The sequence below is a fragment of the Arvicanthis niloticus genome, chromosome 5, assembly GCF_011762505.2.
Source record: "Arvicanthis niloticus isolate mArvNil1 chromosome 5, mArvNil1.pat.X, whole genome shotgun sequence".
NCBI classification, from domain to species: Eukaryota; Metazoa; Chordata; class Mammalia; order Rodentia; family Muridae; genus Arvicanthis; species Arvicanthis niloticus.
This window is the reverse complement of record NC_047662.1, coordinates 50,205,415-50,221,327: the sequence shown is the minus strand read 5'-3', so window position 1 is coordinate 50,221,327 and position 15,913 is coordinate 50,205,415. Positions and strand designations below refer to the sequence as shown.

Sequence of the window (15,913 nt, the reverse complement as noted above, 5' to 3'; positions counted from 1 at the left end):
AGACCTACCTATAGACCAGCTCCTGGGACCATCTAATATGCAAAACACTGCCACTGCAGGTGGAAGGGTGGGCCTGAAGCCTGCATAATTCCTGGCCACAGAAGTCCTGTAGTGAGCCCATCAGGCAGCAACCTAGGTGTTCTGATCAGGGCCAGCACAAAGGCCCTATCACACAATCTTCCCCAGAAGGGCCAACTTGTAAAACCTGGTGTCAAAAGCAGCAGAACACCAGGACAGAGCCACCATGGAAGAACAGGTGTCTGAACAAAGGCTAGGGAAAGAAAAAGGGAGGAGTGGGAAGTCCTACATGCAGAGGCAGGCAGCTGCCCACAAACATATCTTAGACTATGGTTCCACACTGTTAATGTTAATTTTAAGTGCAAGAGAACAGAACAACATATTAAAAATTAAAATTAAAAAAAGCAGCCACATATCTCTTTCTCCTGGTAACCTCTCAGGCTTCTTTTTCTGGCTTCTTCTAACCAAGGCCAGAATCAGCAATCTCAAAGATACTCTGCCATGTCCCCTGGAAATGTCCTTGACTAATGCAGTGGCCTCCAAAGAGCAGCCTCCTAGCTCTCAAGGAAAGTGGAGCAGCAGTGTGGATCCTAAGCCTAGCGATTGGACTCGAGGCCACCTAACCTTCCCAAACCTCTTGATCTGTCCTTCTCCACAGCTGTGCACCAGGGCCCTGCCATATCTACCTCAGAGACCTGCAACAGCCACAAGAAGCACAAACAACTTTCTGAAGTAGGTCTTACCCCCAAATCCACTCTGTATTATGGGCATCACTGGATTCCAGGCCTCTCTGCTTATACTAGAATCATCAATGACTCATCAAGGACAAGACCCTTGACAGGGGTGTCTGTCCAAGGACTACTGAATGATTGCCACATGACACCTACAAATCAGCCTTCAAAGAACAAAAGATTCCTGCTCCCCCTCCAAAGAGTGGATATTTAGAGCCATTTCGGGGCTTATTTTCCTTCATAGTTTCTACTCTCTTACTACAAGATTGAGTAAAATTCACTATGCTAAGCTGACTAAAACTTAACACTGAAGGTAGCAGAGGCTTAAATAGACCAGGTCCTGAGGCTGAGCATAGCCTGGGAAGCACTAGCTTCAGGTCTTGGCTCCTGGGGCCGCTGTTCCTTCTAGAGCTGATAACTCAGAATAACTTAATCCACTGCAAGGGCGACAATCTCAGCAGTGTCTTGGTTAAAAGTAAGGCTCTGCCTTCCACACTTCCCAATGGCTTCAGCTGGGTTCCAGAACACAGCAGGGGAAAATCCGGGACGTCCGGCTTCTGCCCCAACACCACTCTGACCATTTGTCATGGACACTGTGCTATGCTAGCACCATTGAACACAGACCCTTTACCACAAGGTTCTACCCTCCCTCTGTACTAGAGCCTACCCAGGCCACAGCAGCAGCACTGTGTACCTGTCTACTGGCTCCCTTTCTAAAGGGAGGCCCAGCACAGTGCAGCACTTCTTGTTGCTGGTGGTCAGTGCCTGGTGGATACAGAGGTAGAGGAGATGGTTGGGGGATGGAAAGTGGGGACAGACACACACCTTGCCTGGTCAGCACAGAGACTGGGATGCCAGGGTCACTAAGCTTGATGAATGGGCCGATGTCACTGTCAATGCCCTCACGGGCCAGGAGGAGGTTTTTAGTGCACACATTTCCGTGAACCAGGTCTTTATCTTCCTGTAGAATAAAAAGGGTCTATGTGGTAAGTCAGCCTTGTCTTCTCTCCTCACACCCTGTTTCTGCCCACAACCCTGGCCCCACAGATCAGCTCTCTCCATGCCAGCCACAACAGACCCACAGCCTGGTCCACCTATGACATTCTGTTTGAGACACCTCCTGTAATGTCCCTTGGCTCCAGGTCTTTGGTCAACAAAACAGAGAATGGCAGAGCATGCCTCACAGACTTGGTGCACATTAGAATATGTAAAACCTGCAACCGCTGGCCCATGGTCTGTGCCCACAATGTTAGCTCTAATGGATTTTCCCATATTCATTCAGTATACTAAATAATAGCTTATCTTGATTGTCACAGCAGGGAAGAGAGAACCTCAATTGAGGATTGCTTCCACCAGGCTGGCCTGTGGGCATATCTGTGGGGCACTTTCTTAATTGCTGATTGATGGTGCCACTCTGTACCATCACCAGCCAAGTATTAGAAACATCCAACAACCCCAAGAAAGCAAGCCAGTAAGCAGCTTTCCTCTGTGGTCTGTTTCAATACCTGCCTTGGCTTCCCTCAATAACAGACTTGTAAGCCCAATAAACCCTTTTTCTCCTCAAGTTGGTTTGTGTGTTTTATCCCAGTGTCAGAAAAGCAAACTAAAGCAGTCCTGTTCCTCTTGCTGTAAAATACAGTCAATCCCCAACATGGTATCATTTTCCTCTAGGCAAGAGTCGTAGGAAAGCCTACAGAATAGTGATCAGTTAACTGTTTGCATGAAGTACCCATGCACACAGAACTCTTTCCTTCTGCACCTGGTACCAACAACCTGTCTACCTGCTTACCAACACCCCTCACCCACACGCCCTTCATACCTACTCCCTCCAACCCCAGGAGAACACTCTAGGTTCTGATGGGGATCAACACAAAAACATTCTTACCAGGTAACTCAGGGCACTGGCCAGCTGTTTGGCAACTTTGAACTTCCAGGGGGTGGTGAGTGCATCACTTTTCCGGTGCATGAAGAGATCCAATGGTCCCCCCTCCACAAACTCTTCCACCATGATATCTGCAGACACAGAAATAGCCACCTCTGGAACCTTCTGTCTATCTAGAGGTAATTCTTTCTCACCTTAAAAGACACTGATCAGAAACTGGCTAACCCCAGGTTCTTCCACTTCTAATCTAGATGACCTCCAGCAAGGGACAGCTTCTCCTGAGCCTCAGCCTGCATCTGTATATGTGCAAACAGCAGTAATTACCTCTCCCAGGGACCTTGGGACAAGGGTGATTTGTTAGACAAGGCACAGAATGCCTTGGCTAAGTGTCGAACACATAGAGCAGAGATTCAGAACAGCGGCCATCACCACTGCTACTTTATAGCACCATACAACTGCAACACCAAGTTTAGACTGCCTACAGGACAAAACTTTCCTTCAACACATTTCCCAAGTGAACATGAGAGTAGCCAGCACTACAGAGTTTAGAGATCAAAAAGCTCCAGTTTAAAATAATATAAACCTCTTTTTCCTGGACATGCCTATCGGAGATTCAGAGCAGAGGTTCTGAGCAGGAGAGCTAGCGGGAGTCTCTTCAGCAGGCCAGGCCCACCTCAGGTTCACTCATCACCTTCAAGCCCTGCCATTCCTCACCAGACTGCCTCGGTCTACACACTTGGGCCCAGAGTGGTAAGAAAGAAATGTTAAAGAAATGGATGAAACTGAACCAGGGCCACCACAAACCTCCATAAATGACCTTGATTTCTCCTATAAACAAAAGGCAAAAAGCCCAAGGCATCTTCATAGTACCCACCCACTACCCCAGCAAGGGCCAGCTGCCTTCTCTAAGGAAGAACAGACTTACTTTCCACATCTCGAACACAGACGCCATAGAGGTACACAATGTGCTTGTGGGAAACCTGTCTCATCATGCTGGCTGCCTCAAAGAAGGCCTGTGGGAAAAAAGAACAAAGGGATGCTGAATTGCTAAGGGACCATCAGTAGAGCCCAGAAAAGGTCACCACTGTCACCTGCCAGACTTGAATACTTCTCTCCTGGCTGTCTGGTGTCATGGACATGTCTTGTCCTCTGAGCCACTCTAACTAAGGTATGGGATTTATTTAGAAAAATCCAACAATGCAGAGTAAGGCTGGTAGGATGAGCTTCCTACCAATGTTCCCACAGCCACTAGGCCCACCTTACTCTCATCCACATACAAGCAGGCAGACACTTCCGGCTCCACACTTAGCCTTGGTCCTCTCTATCAGTCTGAGAGTTCCTGGTCAAGTCATTTGACATCTTTGCCCCTTCATGTTGCCAAGCATGTGGGAGCCTGGGAAACCCCTTCAGAGTTCTGCTTGTTCCAGAGACCCACAGCATCACACAAGGGCTTTTGGTAGCAGGGAAGAGGGACAGAATAGGACAAAATAGGACAGGACAGGACAGGACAGGTACAGGAGGCTGCTCCCTCCTTGCTATCAGTCTTCCCTCACTACTCTCACATAGCCAGTGAGGCAGCACTGAGGGGAAGAACTCTGAAAGACAAGGCTGGGAACACATGGCCAAAAAGCACAGAGGTTTTCCCGGCCAACTCACTCCCCCAGCTCCAGAGAAGGAGCACACTTGCCAGAGAAATGTCCCGGTGGCTGGGGTCTAGGACTTTGAGGATCACTTTTATCTTCTTCTCTTCAGCAATTCCTTCATCATCCTTGTAGTCCAGGAGGGTCCCAGAATAGATATGTGTTCTTGTGCCTCTGCCAAGGTGCTCGCCCTGAGGAGGGAAGCAGAAAGTTGTCTTTCCATCATGATGGCTCAGGTCAGGGCTGAGTCCTCAATGGGATATGAACACAGTGGGATGGGGCCAGGGCAAACATCATCCAGCGTCCTCATTAGGCCTCTAGAAAAACTCAAAGCTCCCAGATAGACATGCACAGCACTGACATTTCCTTGACCAGGTCACAACCCTACTCCTGAAAAGCAGTTTGTTCTCCATCTCAAGAGTCACCCTGTAGCCCAGCTTCAGTCTATCACAAACCTGTGAACAGTATCTAACAGCCAGCTCTCCAGAGCAGACTTAAGGAGTACTCTGCCAGAAGGCATCTCTGCTCTCAGGCTGGGGGACAAAGGAAAGGAGCCTCTATCCTCTCATGCTGATGCTTACTGGCCTTTAACTGCATGGTGTTTGATCTCAGCCTAGTCTCCGTAAATGGAGTAATAATGGCACCTGCTGTGTAGTGCAGTGAAACGAGTAAGGAGCTTAGGCATAAAGGCTTCTGGTATAGACCGACTCAGTGTGCAGACACTTGACTGTTGAGCCCATGTGTTCTGTTTCAGAGCCGTTCAGTCCATGCTCCATTCCCCATCGACCACTCTGAAGCACCCACCAGGACATGCATAAGAAGCTTGGGAAGCATAAATCATGTCAGCATCAGCCCAAGCTGAGGACTGAGCTGGTGTTTTCCTCATGGGAAGGAAGGTGACCACAGCACCAGACAAATGAGACCCACCCATGCACAGAATGATCTGTCTGTCTCTAAGGACCCTTCCAGACTGAGTTTCAATACTTCTGATTTTTAATTCCTAATATTTGGAAATCAAAATGTGATTCATAAAACATAACATTGAGCTGCTAATATCAGCCCCACACACAGAGCTTGTAAACAGGAGCTCTTGCAAATACATAAAATGGATTGTGGTCGATATCTAGGAAGCCTGTTCCCTACAGAAAGACATACCACTGTTAATCAGGTATATTAATTTACACAAATACCACCACGTGTTATCTGTCACAACAGAGTGGCCATTTATCCTCCCTGTCTGCTGCACCCTGGCAAAGTCTTGCAACTCTTCATTAGAGCTGCATCTGTCATGAGGTGATCCATCAGCATTATGGGAAGCTGCGTTCCCAGAACATTCCATAAAAGGCATATGCTTTTTCAAGACAATTATTCTTCCCTAGAAGACTTAATTAATTCCAAGGACTAGGTAACAGAACCCAGAAAAACCAATGTTCACTCCAGCATCCTTCAATATAGTGCTCTGTCTGAGCAGAGCCTTGGTGGCTCATCTTCTGGGGCTCTGCTTTAGTGTCCTTCCCGAGGAAACCAGCTCTGCCCTTCCAAGACCAGATTTTGCAATAATCACACATGCCACTGAGGATGGCAACTAGCCCCACCTGGTAAGTGCCTCTGTGGGCCTGGTTTAGTCTGGAGATTCTGGGTAACAAAGGCCATCCCAAGGAAGGCTGGAACAATGGTCTGAGCCCCCCACCCCCAGAGGGTTCCCTTTCTGAAGCCAGTCTTGTCTTGCCCTGCCCCGCAGTCTTTGTTCTCTCTATTCCCTTTGTTAAGTCCCTCCTGAAAATGTAAGACCAAGCTCCAGAGGAACTATTACACAGCACTCTGGGGCGGGGGACCATTAGCCCAGACTCTGCCCACTGACACCAATCTCTGCTGCCATGTCCGTGATCCCATACCTCTACCCCAGGTAGCCCACACCTCCTCATCCACATCCATCAGGATTAGTCTCTCAGGGGAAGGCCTTCAGCAAGGCTGGGTAAAATGAAAGGTGGGCCTGAGTGGCCTTACCTCCTTGTTCTCTTTCCACTAGAATTTCCCCCAAAGCAGACTTTATTCCCCCTCCTCAAATCTCCATGGATTACCCTATGGGGCCTTGGGAGTGAAGCTGGACAAAGACCCTTACTGGGGACTTACTTGTATAATATCTTTCTTAAGGATCCGATCAAAACTCAGCTGGCTCATGGAGTAGACAGGCTGCCATTCCTGGGCTTTCTTAGTGGCTACTAGCAGATTGGAGATTTCTGTGAAAAGATAAGAGAATTCTGAGCACCATTCTGCACTGACATGGCTAACCATTGTGTGATGACCCATGGGGATTACCGAACACTAGTTACATCCTTGAACAAGTCTGTGTCAGGAAAATGCTTAATTCATACCCTCCAGGAGCTTATAGGCTGTCAACATGAGTCAGCAAGCACATGGAGAACTACGATTTATTCAAGGTTCACACAGCAGGATCTGAGGTGAGGCAAGGTTCCTTTGGGAAATGAACATTTAAATCTAAGAATGGCAAGGTATGGTGGCACATGCCTATAATCTTAGCACCTGAAAGCAACGAGTGAGTTGGAGAATAGCTTAGGCTGTCTCAAAAAGAATAAAAAAAAAAAAAAAAAAAAAAAAAAAAAAAAGACAAAAGTCAGTCTCAAGAAGCCAGGGAACATGTCTGTCTCATTTGTATTTACTTTGTGGGAATCAAAACCAGGGTCTTGTATAAACACTCTGTTTCCTAGTTTCCAACAAGACTTTATTAAATGTAGGAAGCACCAGGGGTGAACTGAATGAGGAAAGGCAGATGCTTTGAGGCTAGTGAACCCTGTGAAAACAGGAAGTACAAGCTATATGCAGATGAAAGGAAAAGGTAACCTAGAATAAGGGTCCTAGAAATCTTGCTATGAGGCTACAACATCTAAGCATGTGGCTTAGGAGTAGGCCATTTCCCAAGCTCTACCAAGTTAAACAGTAAATGCATGGCCAGGTCTGCCAGGCCAGGATTACATGGGCTATAAGGAATTTATCCTCTGTAAGCTGCCTTCTACATTCAGACACAGTACAGAATCCTCTGGGAATCAGGTAGACCTGACATAGTCCCTGAACATATTGTGTATTTCCTTTAGCTGGACCAGTACCACTAGGGAAGTGACAACTCACAGATGGTCTCCTTGTTCCACTTTCTTGCACTGGACAACAATGACTTTAGAGAAGAATATTCTCTCATGGGAGTTCTAATTTTTGGATTCTGATAAGAAAGTTTCCAAAAATCTGTAGAAATTCCAAGGCACAATTCACAGAACCCACACATAGACTAGTGTAAATAAACTGCCAAGCAGTAGGTTACCACATTGGTTACATGACTACAATAAAGCCCCTCAAATCTTCTTAGAGGAGGGCTGTGTTTTTCTGTTTACACTCATATGTGCTATTTTTTGTTTACATTCATACATTCTGTTTTCTTTATGTTGGGTACAGTTCTACCAGAAATTGTTAACTCCTGTGCCCAAGCTCAAGAGACAGGAATTGTCAGCAGCCTTATCTGTACCCCAGATCAGAACAAAGGCTCAAAGACATTCAGTAACCTAACCACAGAGCCTGCTAAGCCAGAGAGGAAGGCTTCACAAAGCACCCAGGAACAGATTCTAGACTGACTTTCCTGGGGTACAAATCTAAGTACCAGAAACTGGCTTCAGTCATCTTCTAGGTGCTCCTGTTTCTGAGCCCATTCCTTGCACAGTTCTCTTTTGACTCTAGCCTATTCCCTGGGAAAATACAATTTAAACAGGCTCCGTACAGCCATCTTGAGGAAGGAACACAATCAAATACAATGAGGCTATTTGACTGGTGACATGAGGGCAGACAGAGGCTGGCAGCAGGCCATCTGGGAATCAGAGGAAAGGATGAGTCTAAAGTAGCTCATGGCTTGATTATTTGTGTGTGTGAGACTCAGGGTACCTGCACTACACCTCGCCTGTGAGAGGGGGAGCCATTTCACCACCATAAGTACATTTTGTACAAGAAAGCTGGGCCCTCCTCAGGTTGCTAAGTGAAACAGATGAGACCATGCCCAGAAGAGCTTTCTTTAGTATGCAGTAAAGGCTCCACCACTGGCAGCCATTGTCATCATGATCAACCACCACCCTAGTCTCCCACCAGAATGCTCCAGCCTTGTGTATCAGAATGCAGACATCTTCCACAAGGAGCAACTAAGTGGAAATCAGCAGCATACCTGCCTGTACTGAGGAGGACCCAGAGGATAGGTACTGACACATGTTCAGTGGTATGTGGGCCTGAATGCTGAGCCTAAGGGCTTACTTGACTCTCATATGCTTCTGGCTCACCTCCTGTCTTTTCAATGGCTTTATTTATTCCACAAAGAGATGTATATTCCAGTATAAAACCTAGGACAGGGTATGTGGCTCTGGGAACCCTACAGTTAGAAGTGCAGAGAAACTGAGCAACCTGAAATGACACTCTTTGTGTCACATGTTCCTGATTTTAGTACTTCTCTAATTTGCAGGTTCTGAGAACACGAGGAAGTTCCACACTGGGCTCTTCAGCTTTCTCTCCTTCCCCTCAGATGAGAGACACCCTGTGTCTCAGAGTTAGCCGACCATAGTACCTATCCCTATGCAAAGCATATGTGGACAGAATGGAGAAAAAGTATCAGTGTATTCAGGTGAGACAGTGTTCAAATCTCCAGTCTTTGTCCACCTGGGATCTTAGCCAAGCATCCTGAATTATTCTGATAATTAAATGGTATATAATATGTAAGGCCTTTAAAGCTGGCAGACCAAACACTTACTAAGATGTCAATAGCTACTGTTATTATTCACTGTCACTACTATACTACTGCTGATGCCATTAGCTGTGAAGCCTTGATCAAGTCACTGAATATCCCTGAAACCAATTTCCTATATGAAAAAAAAAAAAAACAATAAACAATAAAATAGTCACTAAACTACTTTGAACATAGAAGTTACTGCTACACTGGAAGCTACTCCAACATTATCACCTGATGGGATGGTCCTGCACAAGATTTGGTGTGCATTCTAGGCTTCCCATGAATCAAAGTGCAGTGAGTGACACCCAGACCTCCAGAGTTCTTAAGCAAGTGAGAAAAGTAGACACAAGGCACTCTCAGTGCTCCATTTCAGAAGAGCCCCAGAAAAAGTCACACAAGAGGTATTCAACGTTGTTCCTACACTCTTCCCTCCAAAGCTACTGGCTTCCAGATCTATGCAGTTAGAGGTGATAGCTACATCAGAACTCGGAACAGGCACCCTCCAAGGAAAGCACATCCTAGTTGCCAGCCTTCTCAATTCCATGGATGCTGTCTTCTCCCAGGGACCATGAACCCTAGGGGAGTAGGATCATCTTCTTTTAACACCAGAAGGGTAGTCATGTGAGTAAATAAGACCATTGGGCTTTAAAGCCCTAAGGAGCTCTGAGGTCTCGTGGCCAAGAGGCAAATGTGTTTTTTCCCTTTGCGGGACATCAGCTAGCATGAAAACAAAGGCTGAGTTACTCTGAGGCTGGCAGGTAACCCTATCTGATCAACAAGAACACAAGGCCTTCCTCTTTCACTAAGTTCAGGAACTCGCCTTTTGCTGAGACTAAGACGTAATTCACACATTGGGAACTCAAAGCTCTGAGCTAGAAGTGTATCTCAGCTTAAGGGCAAGCACTTGACTTGTGTGCATGAACCCCTGGGTTTAATCTCTAGAACTTCTAGAAAACCCAGCCCCTTTCTACCCATTCCATAGGAAGACTCAAAGATAATTCTCTTAAAGAACAATATAGTCTCAAAGAGCCTGCTTCAAGGCTAGTATCAAGAGCGTGTGTGCTACCTTCTCTTCAAGGACTTAGACAACCAAGGATACATCCAGCAAAAGCAAGACAGCATGTAGGGTTAGAGAAACAAAAACTCCAATATATGAGGATCTAGTATTTGGGACTAGACCTGACCTCAAGTTACCACGACTTTCCATGAGACTCATTTCATTCTGTAAGATGAGGCTCTTGGCCAGGTAACCCCCAAAGCATCCTTTCACAATCATATTCTGAGGCAAGGACATTAGCCATGCCTCTCTCTGAGCTTAACCAAAAACAGGTGAGTCCCTGGCCCCTTGCCTGAGTTTTAGTCCCTGTTCCCTCTATAGGGCCCCCTGACTACAGGAGAAGGCTGCAGTCCCTTGATATGGCAGCCAAGGCCCCCTATAACCCCAAATCTGTTCTCCTCGGTTCCATTTCTCCTTTCCTTCTCTATTTCACAATGGTCCTCTAGAAGCTCCCTGCAGCTCCTGCTCTGGCCTGCCACATTGGTTCCTGCATACTCCACAGCTCTACTGGGCAGGCCTCTGTCTAACTGGCACCTCCCTCTCATCATCCAACACTCAGCTCAAGATCTGCCTCCTGACTCAGGGATTTTGACTATCTCTTTCATTTCACACCAGGGTATGTTATCTATCTCCCATCAAATACTGAGGTGGTCTCAGTGATCTGTAATATTATCTGCACTAGAATATATACCCTCAGAGAACAGCACCTGGGTCTTCCCACGTAACACAATTCCTTAACCCTCTGATACATAAACCAAACTGAGGTGTAAAGCCACTTTACTCAAAGAAAAAAGAAATCTCTGCTTGTTAATCCTTAACAGTCTCTTCTGCAGTCTCACTGGGGTGTTGAGGAGAGGTGTATGTCTATTATACAGACAATACTGGCATTAGAGAGATAAGATATGACACGGAGACAGACCTGAAACAGAGCTTAAAGAAAAACAACTAGCACTACAGTTTCTTTAACTCAGACAGCATCCTTTAGCCCACATGGGTGAAGCATCACAAGCGGCAGAGGACAACCCAGAGGGGCACAGCTTGGCTTGAACACAGAGACGAACCTCGAGGCTTAGGCTGACAGCAACGTTTCAGCACAAAGCTTATATTGTCCGTGCGCAGGATCTGCTTCTTGAGGTGGTTCATGAGGTCTCTCAGGCTGGGAAAGTGGTCAACAGAGCCATGCAAGCTGTAGCGGCCCTTCTGCACCTCAATCTGAAAGTTCTTGAACTGCTTCTGGCCACCCAATACCTGCCATCCACAAAAATAACCATGTTTAGAATGGGATCAGGCAGTGTGATATTAGGGGGCACTGAGCAAGAAGGTGTAGAAACTGTGTGTCTAAAAATATCCCCCAATAAACTTCATCAACAAACCAACCAACCAGTAAGTCAATAATGAAACAGTGCCCAGGAAAGTAAAAGGGAGTCAGCATGTCAGTATACAGAGAGCTTACAGCTACATAATGTCACTTGGGTTTTGACCTGTAAGATGAAGGCCATGAAAAATTGTCATAGGATTGTTGCAAATTAAAAAAAAAAAAAACTTTTTAGAATGACCAATTGTTGAAAACTGAACCCCAAATGGGTCTCTATATCACCTCCTCTTGGGCTCGAAGAACAAAGTGAAAGAAGGGCAGAAGAATGTACAGAGAAGGAAGGAGTGGAGTGTTAGAGACATCTTCCTAGCACACCATGGCTGTTGTACTCTTGAACTCTCAGCGGTTCTGATTATCAGGATAAGACTGGGCGGGCTAACATTTTATCATGGAGGGGAGGAAGGAATTAGGAGGGTCCATCCGTCCTGATGATATAAACACAGTTAATAGCTGCTGGGAAGGAAGAGAGATTTTCTTTAGTGGTATAGCTGCTAGTGTCAATACTGTGTTCCTATGAGCAATCCTAATTAAACTTGGTTGGTCATCAAAAAAAAAAAAAAACAAAACAAAAACAAAAAACAAAAAACAGGACAATGGAAGAAAGACTTTCTGAGAAAAGACACTGGCAGAGTTGGAGGGGGCAAGGATTATGGGGACAAGTGAATATGGATCATATATATATATATATCAAAATATAATAAAACCCATTATCATATATAATTAATATATGCTAATTTTATAAGAAAAAACAATAGTGCTTTATAAAGATTAACTAGTACTATGCATGAAATAAGAAATGTGATGGCTAAATTCACCCAGTACTCTTTCAAAGTGAGCCTTGCACACCAAGGAGAAGCACACTGGGAGCTGGTATCTGGCTGTCCATCCAGGCAATAATTCCAGCACCACAAAAACCAGTCTGAGCAGCTTTCTTCCATGGCTCTTCTTATACAAAGAAAAAAAATGAAGAATGAGAGCCAGGAAGATCTTCTTATGGTATAAACTGGACTTGACTTTAAAGTATCAGCGCCCACAAGGTTACTTCATCCTACAAACCCATACAATGGAATAGTACCACCTCTATCATATGGCCTCTGTAAGTTTTAATTAATTGCATGTACTCAAAATGAATGAAATAAACAATCTTTATGACTGTTCTTTCCCCAGGTAACCTGACCAACTAGGATGTTGCTCTGATTCTACCTCAGGAGGTGGGACTACCTCACACAGCCATCGTACTTCCTCCAAAGACTGATGAGTAAGTGAAAACAGGAAGCCACCAAGCCCAAGGCAGCCCTGGGGTCTGGCTGTTCAGGAACACTCCTGGAACTTTACCCAGTACATGTGGGAGCACTGGGTTCCTTCTGTGACTTCCTCCTTCCGGGATTGGGTGACAGAGCCCAATCCCGGGCTCTCTTATACTTGTCTCCTGTATCTGATGCCTTGTCTCCATCTAATGGGCTCTTCCACCTCAGTTTTCCAATCTGGCCGAGCCTTACTACTGCTGGGAGATTTAATGCAGACTAACTCTATAAAACTCACCGTCTTCACTGGACATGCTGGTACATTCCTTCAACCCTAGCACTCAAGAGGCAGAGGCCACTGATCTCTGAGTTCAAGGCCAACTTGATCTATATTGAGTTCCAGGACATCCAGAGCTACATAGGGAAATCCTGTCTCAAAAAACAAACCAAGAAAACAAGAAAAGCCCAACCCCACAACAAACAAAACCTCACCCTCACCATCATCTAAAATTCTCTAAAACCTCTTAAACATTCTAAAACATTGCATGAATAGTAAAGGCATTTGAGGGACCATGAAGCAGCAATCCATTTGGAGCCGCATCTGGATGTTTATGAAGCAGACACCTTGGGAAAGCAATTAATGTTAAAATGCCCAAAGCTGTTGCTGGGGAAAACAGGCCATGCATGTTGATGAGCTGGCTCTTTGACATCAGTCTACACCAGAGAATGCCATAGGCAAACATAGTTCTAGGTCTGATGATTCTGCCGTTGGCTATAAGGTAAGTCACTCTAGATAACTAAGCTTAAGCTCACATGTGCCCGATGGAAGGCTGTTTTCTAGTCATGTTCTACCCTCCAAGGCTACAGTTCCTCCTGAGAGAGAAGAGAAAAGAAGGGGAGGGGAGGGGGAAGGAAATAAGGAAGGAGGGGAGAAGAAAAAAAGGAGAGGGAGGGAGGGGGCCAGACATAAGGAAGAATACAGAGACTGGCTATTGCGTGTCCTATCAGGTACGATATTGATATTCTTTCCAGACTACCAGAGACTTGCTCAGAGACCCAGGTGCTCCTTTCTGTCACAGCTCCTGGGCTGGGTGGTAGTGAACAGCTACCTCATGGCTGCTTCCCCTGGCCCACACCTATGTCCCGACTGACCTCAGACTTTTCGAAGCAGGTGACAGTCATAAGAATGTTGTCAAAGTCAGTGCAGCTCCACCTCAGCACATACATTCCCTCCTCACTCCCTTCTTGCCGCAGCTTATTGATGGCATATTCTGTGCTGGAGAGAGAAGTAGGCAAGGGACAAAGGCTCATACCATAGTACATAAGCTGCAGGGACACCCGATTCCCTGCACTAGCTCAAGCTTAAAGCCACATCCCGCTACCTGCCTGGCTCCCAAAGTCCTCTCTGGCATGGTATGAAGCAGGTGGTAAGAAGAAGCTTGAGACACCCAGTTTCCAATTTTTAGAAAAAAACTCAGCTACTGCCCCCCAACACAAAAAGGCCTGCTTGACTGTCACAAATTCTACAAAGACATGTCTCCACATCTTACCAAAAGAATGTACCCCAATACTAGTAAGAGCTGCTAAGGATTAAGAGGAGTCCTGTGCTTAGCCCTTCCCAGCCCTTCCCTCTAACTGCTGAGGCAGGCAGCTGGATCCACTTCCTTTACTGCTGTTTCCTCAGTGACCACACCTGGTCGGGCTCACAGAAAGAGCTTAAGCAGTGACAAGTGGAACAAAGACCTCAGTGGCAAGTAAAGAGTACTAGAGGAGAACATTCCTATGCTCCTTTGTATTCCCCAGTGCAGTGAGTCCTGATGCTCAAAGGGGACACAGCACACTAGCTAAATGGTTACTAGTACCTGGTAAGTATGCTTACAGGTACTGGTGAAAGAGGACTGGTGTGGTCAGTGTACTTTAGACAAATAGACACATGCAGATATTGCTGGCACTCATCTTTAACCCCAGCACTTGTGAGGCAGAGGCAGGCGGATTTCTGAGTTCAAGGCCAGCCTGGTCTACAGAATGAGTTCCAGGACAGCCAAGGCTACACAGAGAAACCCTGTCTTGAAAAAAGAAATCCCCCTCCCCCAAAACAGAAAAGCAGAGACTTCAAGTACTTCCCACCTATGTCATATGGTCACTGATTTCTCATTCACGCTGAGTCCTCACACAGGACATACACCCTGTCCCTTCTTCGAGAGCTGGCAAGACACTGACTCATCAATGTTTAATCGAACTTTAAATGTAGATTTCAGCCTCCCACAGACATGCAACATTCATTCCTTCATGCTCACTCAATGTCTTTGCTGTGCATGCCAACATACCAGCAAGCAATGCAATTATGGCCCTGCCTTTAGGAGGCACACTCTCTGGGAAGAGATGGAAGTCAAACAGGAAGCTCATGGACATAAACTAAACAGTGGTAGTAAGAGGGAAATGACCACCACTGAAGGAACGCAAAGCAGAATGCAATATCCAGGGAGAAGAGACAGACAGGGGAACAACAGAATGTTGTCACTTTACATAAGGTTATTAGAAAAGCGTTCTCAGAGAAGGCAGCAGCTAACATCTGAAGGAAGGAGGGGCTGTGAAGACCCTAGAGTAACAGTTCTCAACCTGTGTGTTGTGACCCATTTGGAGTGGCATATCAGATATCCTGCATATTAAATATTTACATTATGATTCAGAACAGTAGCAAAATTACAGTTATAAAGTTGCAACAAAAATAACTTTATGGTTGGGGGGTCATCACAACATGAGAAACTGTATTAAAGAGCTGTGGCATTAGGAAGGGTGAGAACCACTGTGCTCCAGACACCAGGAAAAAACAGTGTCTGGAGGCTCAACTGAAGCTAGAATACCAGAGGATGATGCTTTTCTGGTGGCCAGTTTTTTTGTTCTACAATTCTTCATGAGCTGATAAGGCTGTGAGCCTCTCTCAGCCAGTGACCACACACCACCAAACTATTTGTCTCTTGGGTAACCAAGATTCGTAGAAGGGGGCTAAGCCTGTCACATGGAATACAGATGAAGAAAATTCCTAAGATTTAGAGATCGGCATCCTGTCTCCCTTCAAGTGCTCAGTATTGGACAGGGTAGGATTGGTCATGGAGAAGTGAAGGGGTTAAACTATGAGAAGCAGAGATCAAATTAAGGAAGTAGTTGGGGCATGCTCTAAGGGCCATGGCA

At 45.9% G+C, this 15,913-nt stretch overlaps 1 protein-coding gene across 2 annotated transcripts in view; it reads right to left on the bottom strand.

The window, feature by feature from the left end:
• Jak1 (Janus kinase 1) overlaps positions 1 to 15,913 on the bottom strand; it is a 111,394-nt gene that overhangs the window by 7,991 nt on the left and 87,490 nt on the right. For both annotated transcript variants that reach the window (XM_034503254.2, XM_076934612.1), the window contains exons 10-16: positions 13,874 to 13,997; positions 11,164 to 11,350; positions 6,405 to 6,511; positions 4,319 to 4,462; positions 3,557 to 3,644; positions 2,635 to 2,762; positions 1,575 to 1,710 (exon numbers count right to left, since the gene is read on the bottom strand). In XM_034503254.2, the coding sequence (XP_034359145.1) occupies positions 1,575 to 1,710; positions 2,635 to 2,762; positions 3,557 to 3,644; positions 4,319 to 4,462; positions 6,405 to 6,511; positions 11,164 to 11,350; positions 13,874 to 13,997 (914 nt within the window). The remainder of the gene's footprint in view (positions 1 to 1,574; positions 1,711 to 2,634; positions 2,763 to 3,556; positions 3,645 to 4,318; positions 4,463 to 6,404; positions 6,512 to 11,163; positions 11,351 to 13,873; positions 13,998 to 15,913) is intronic.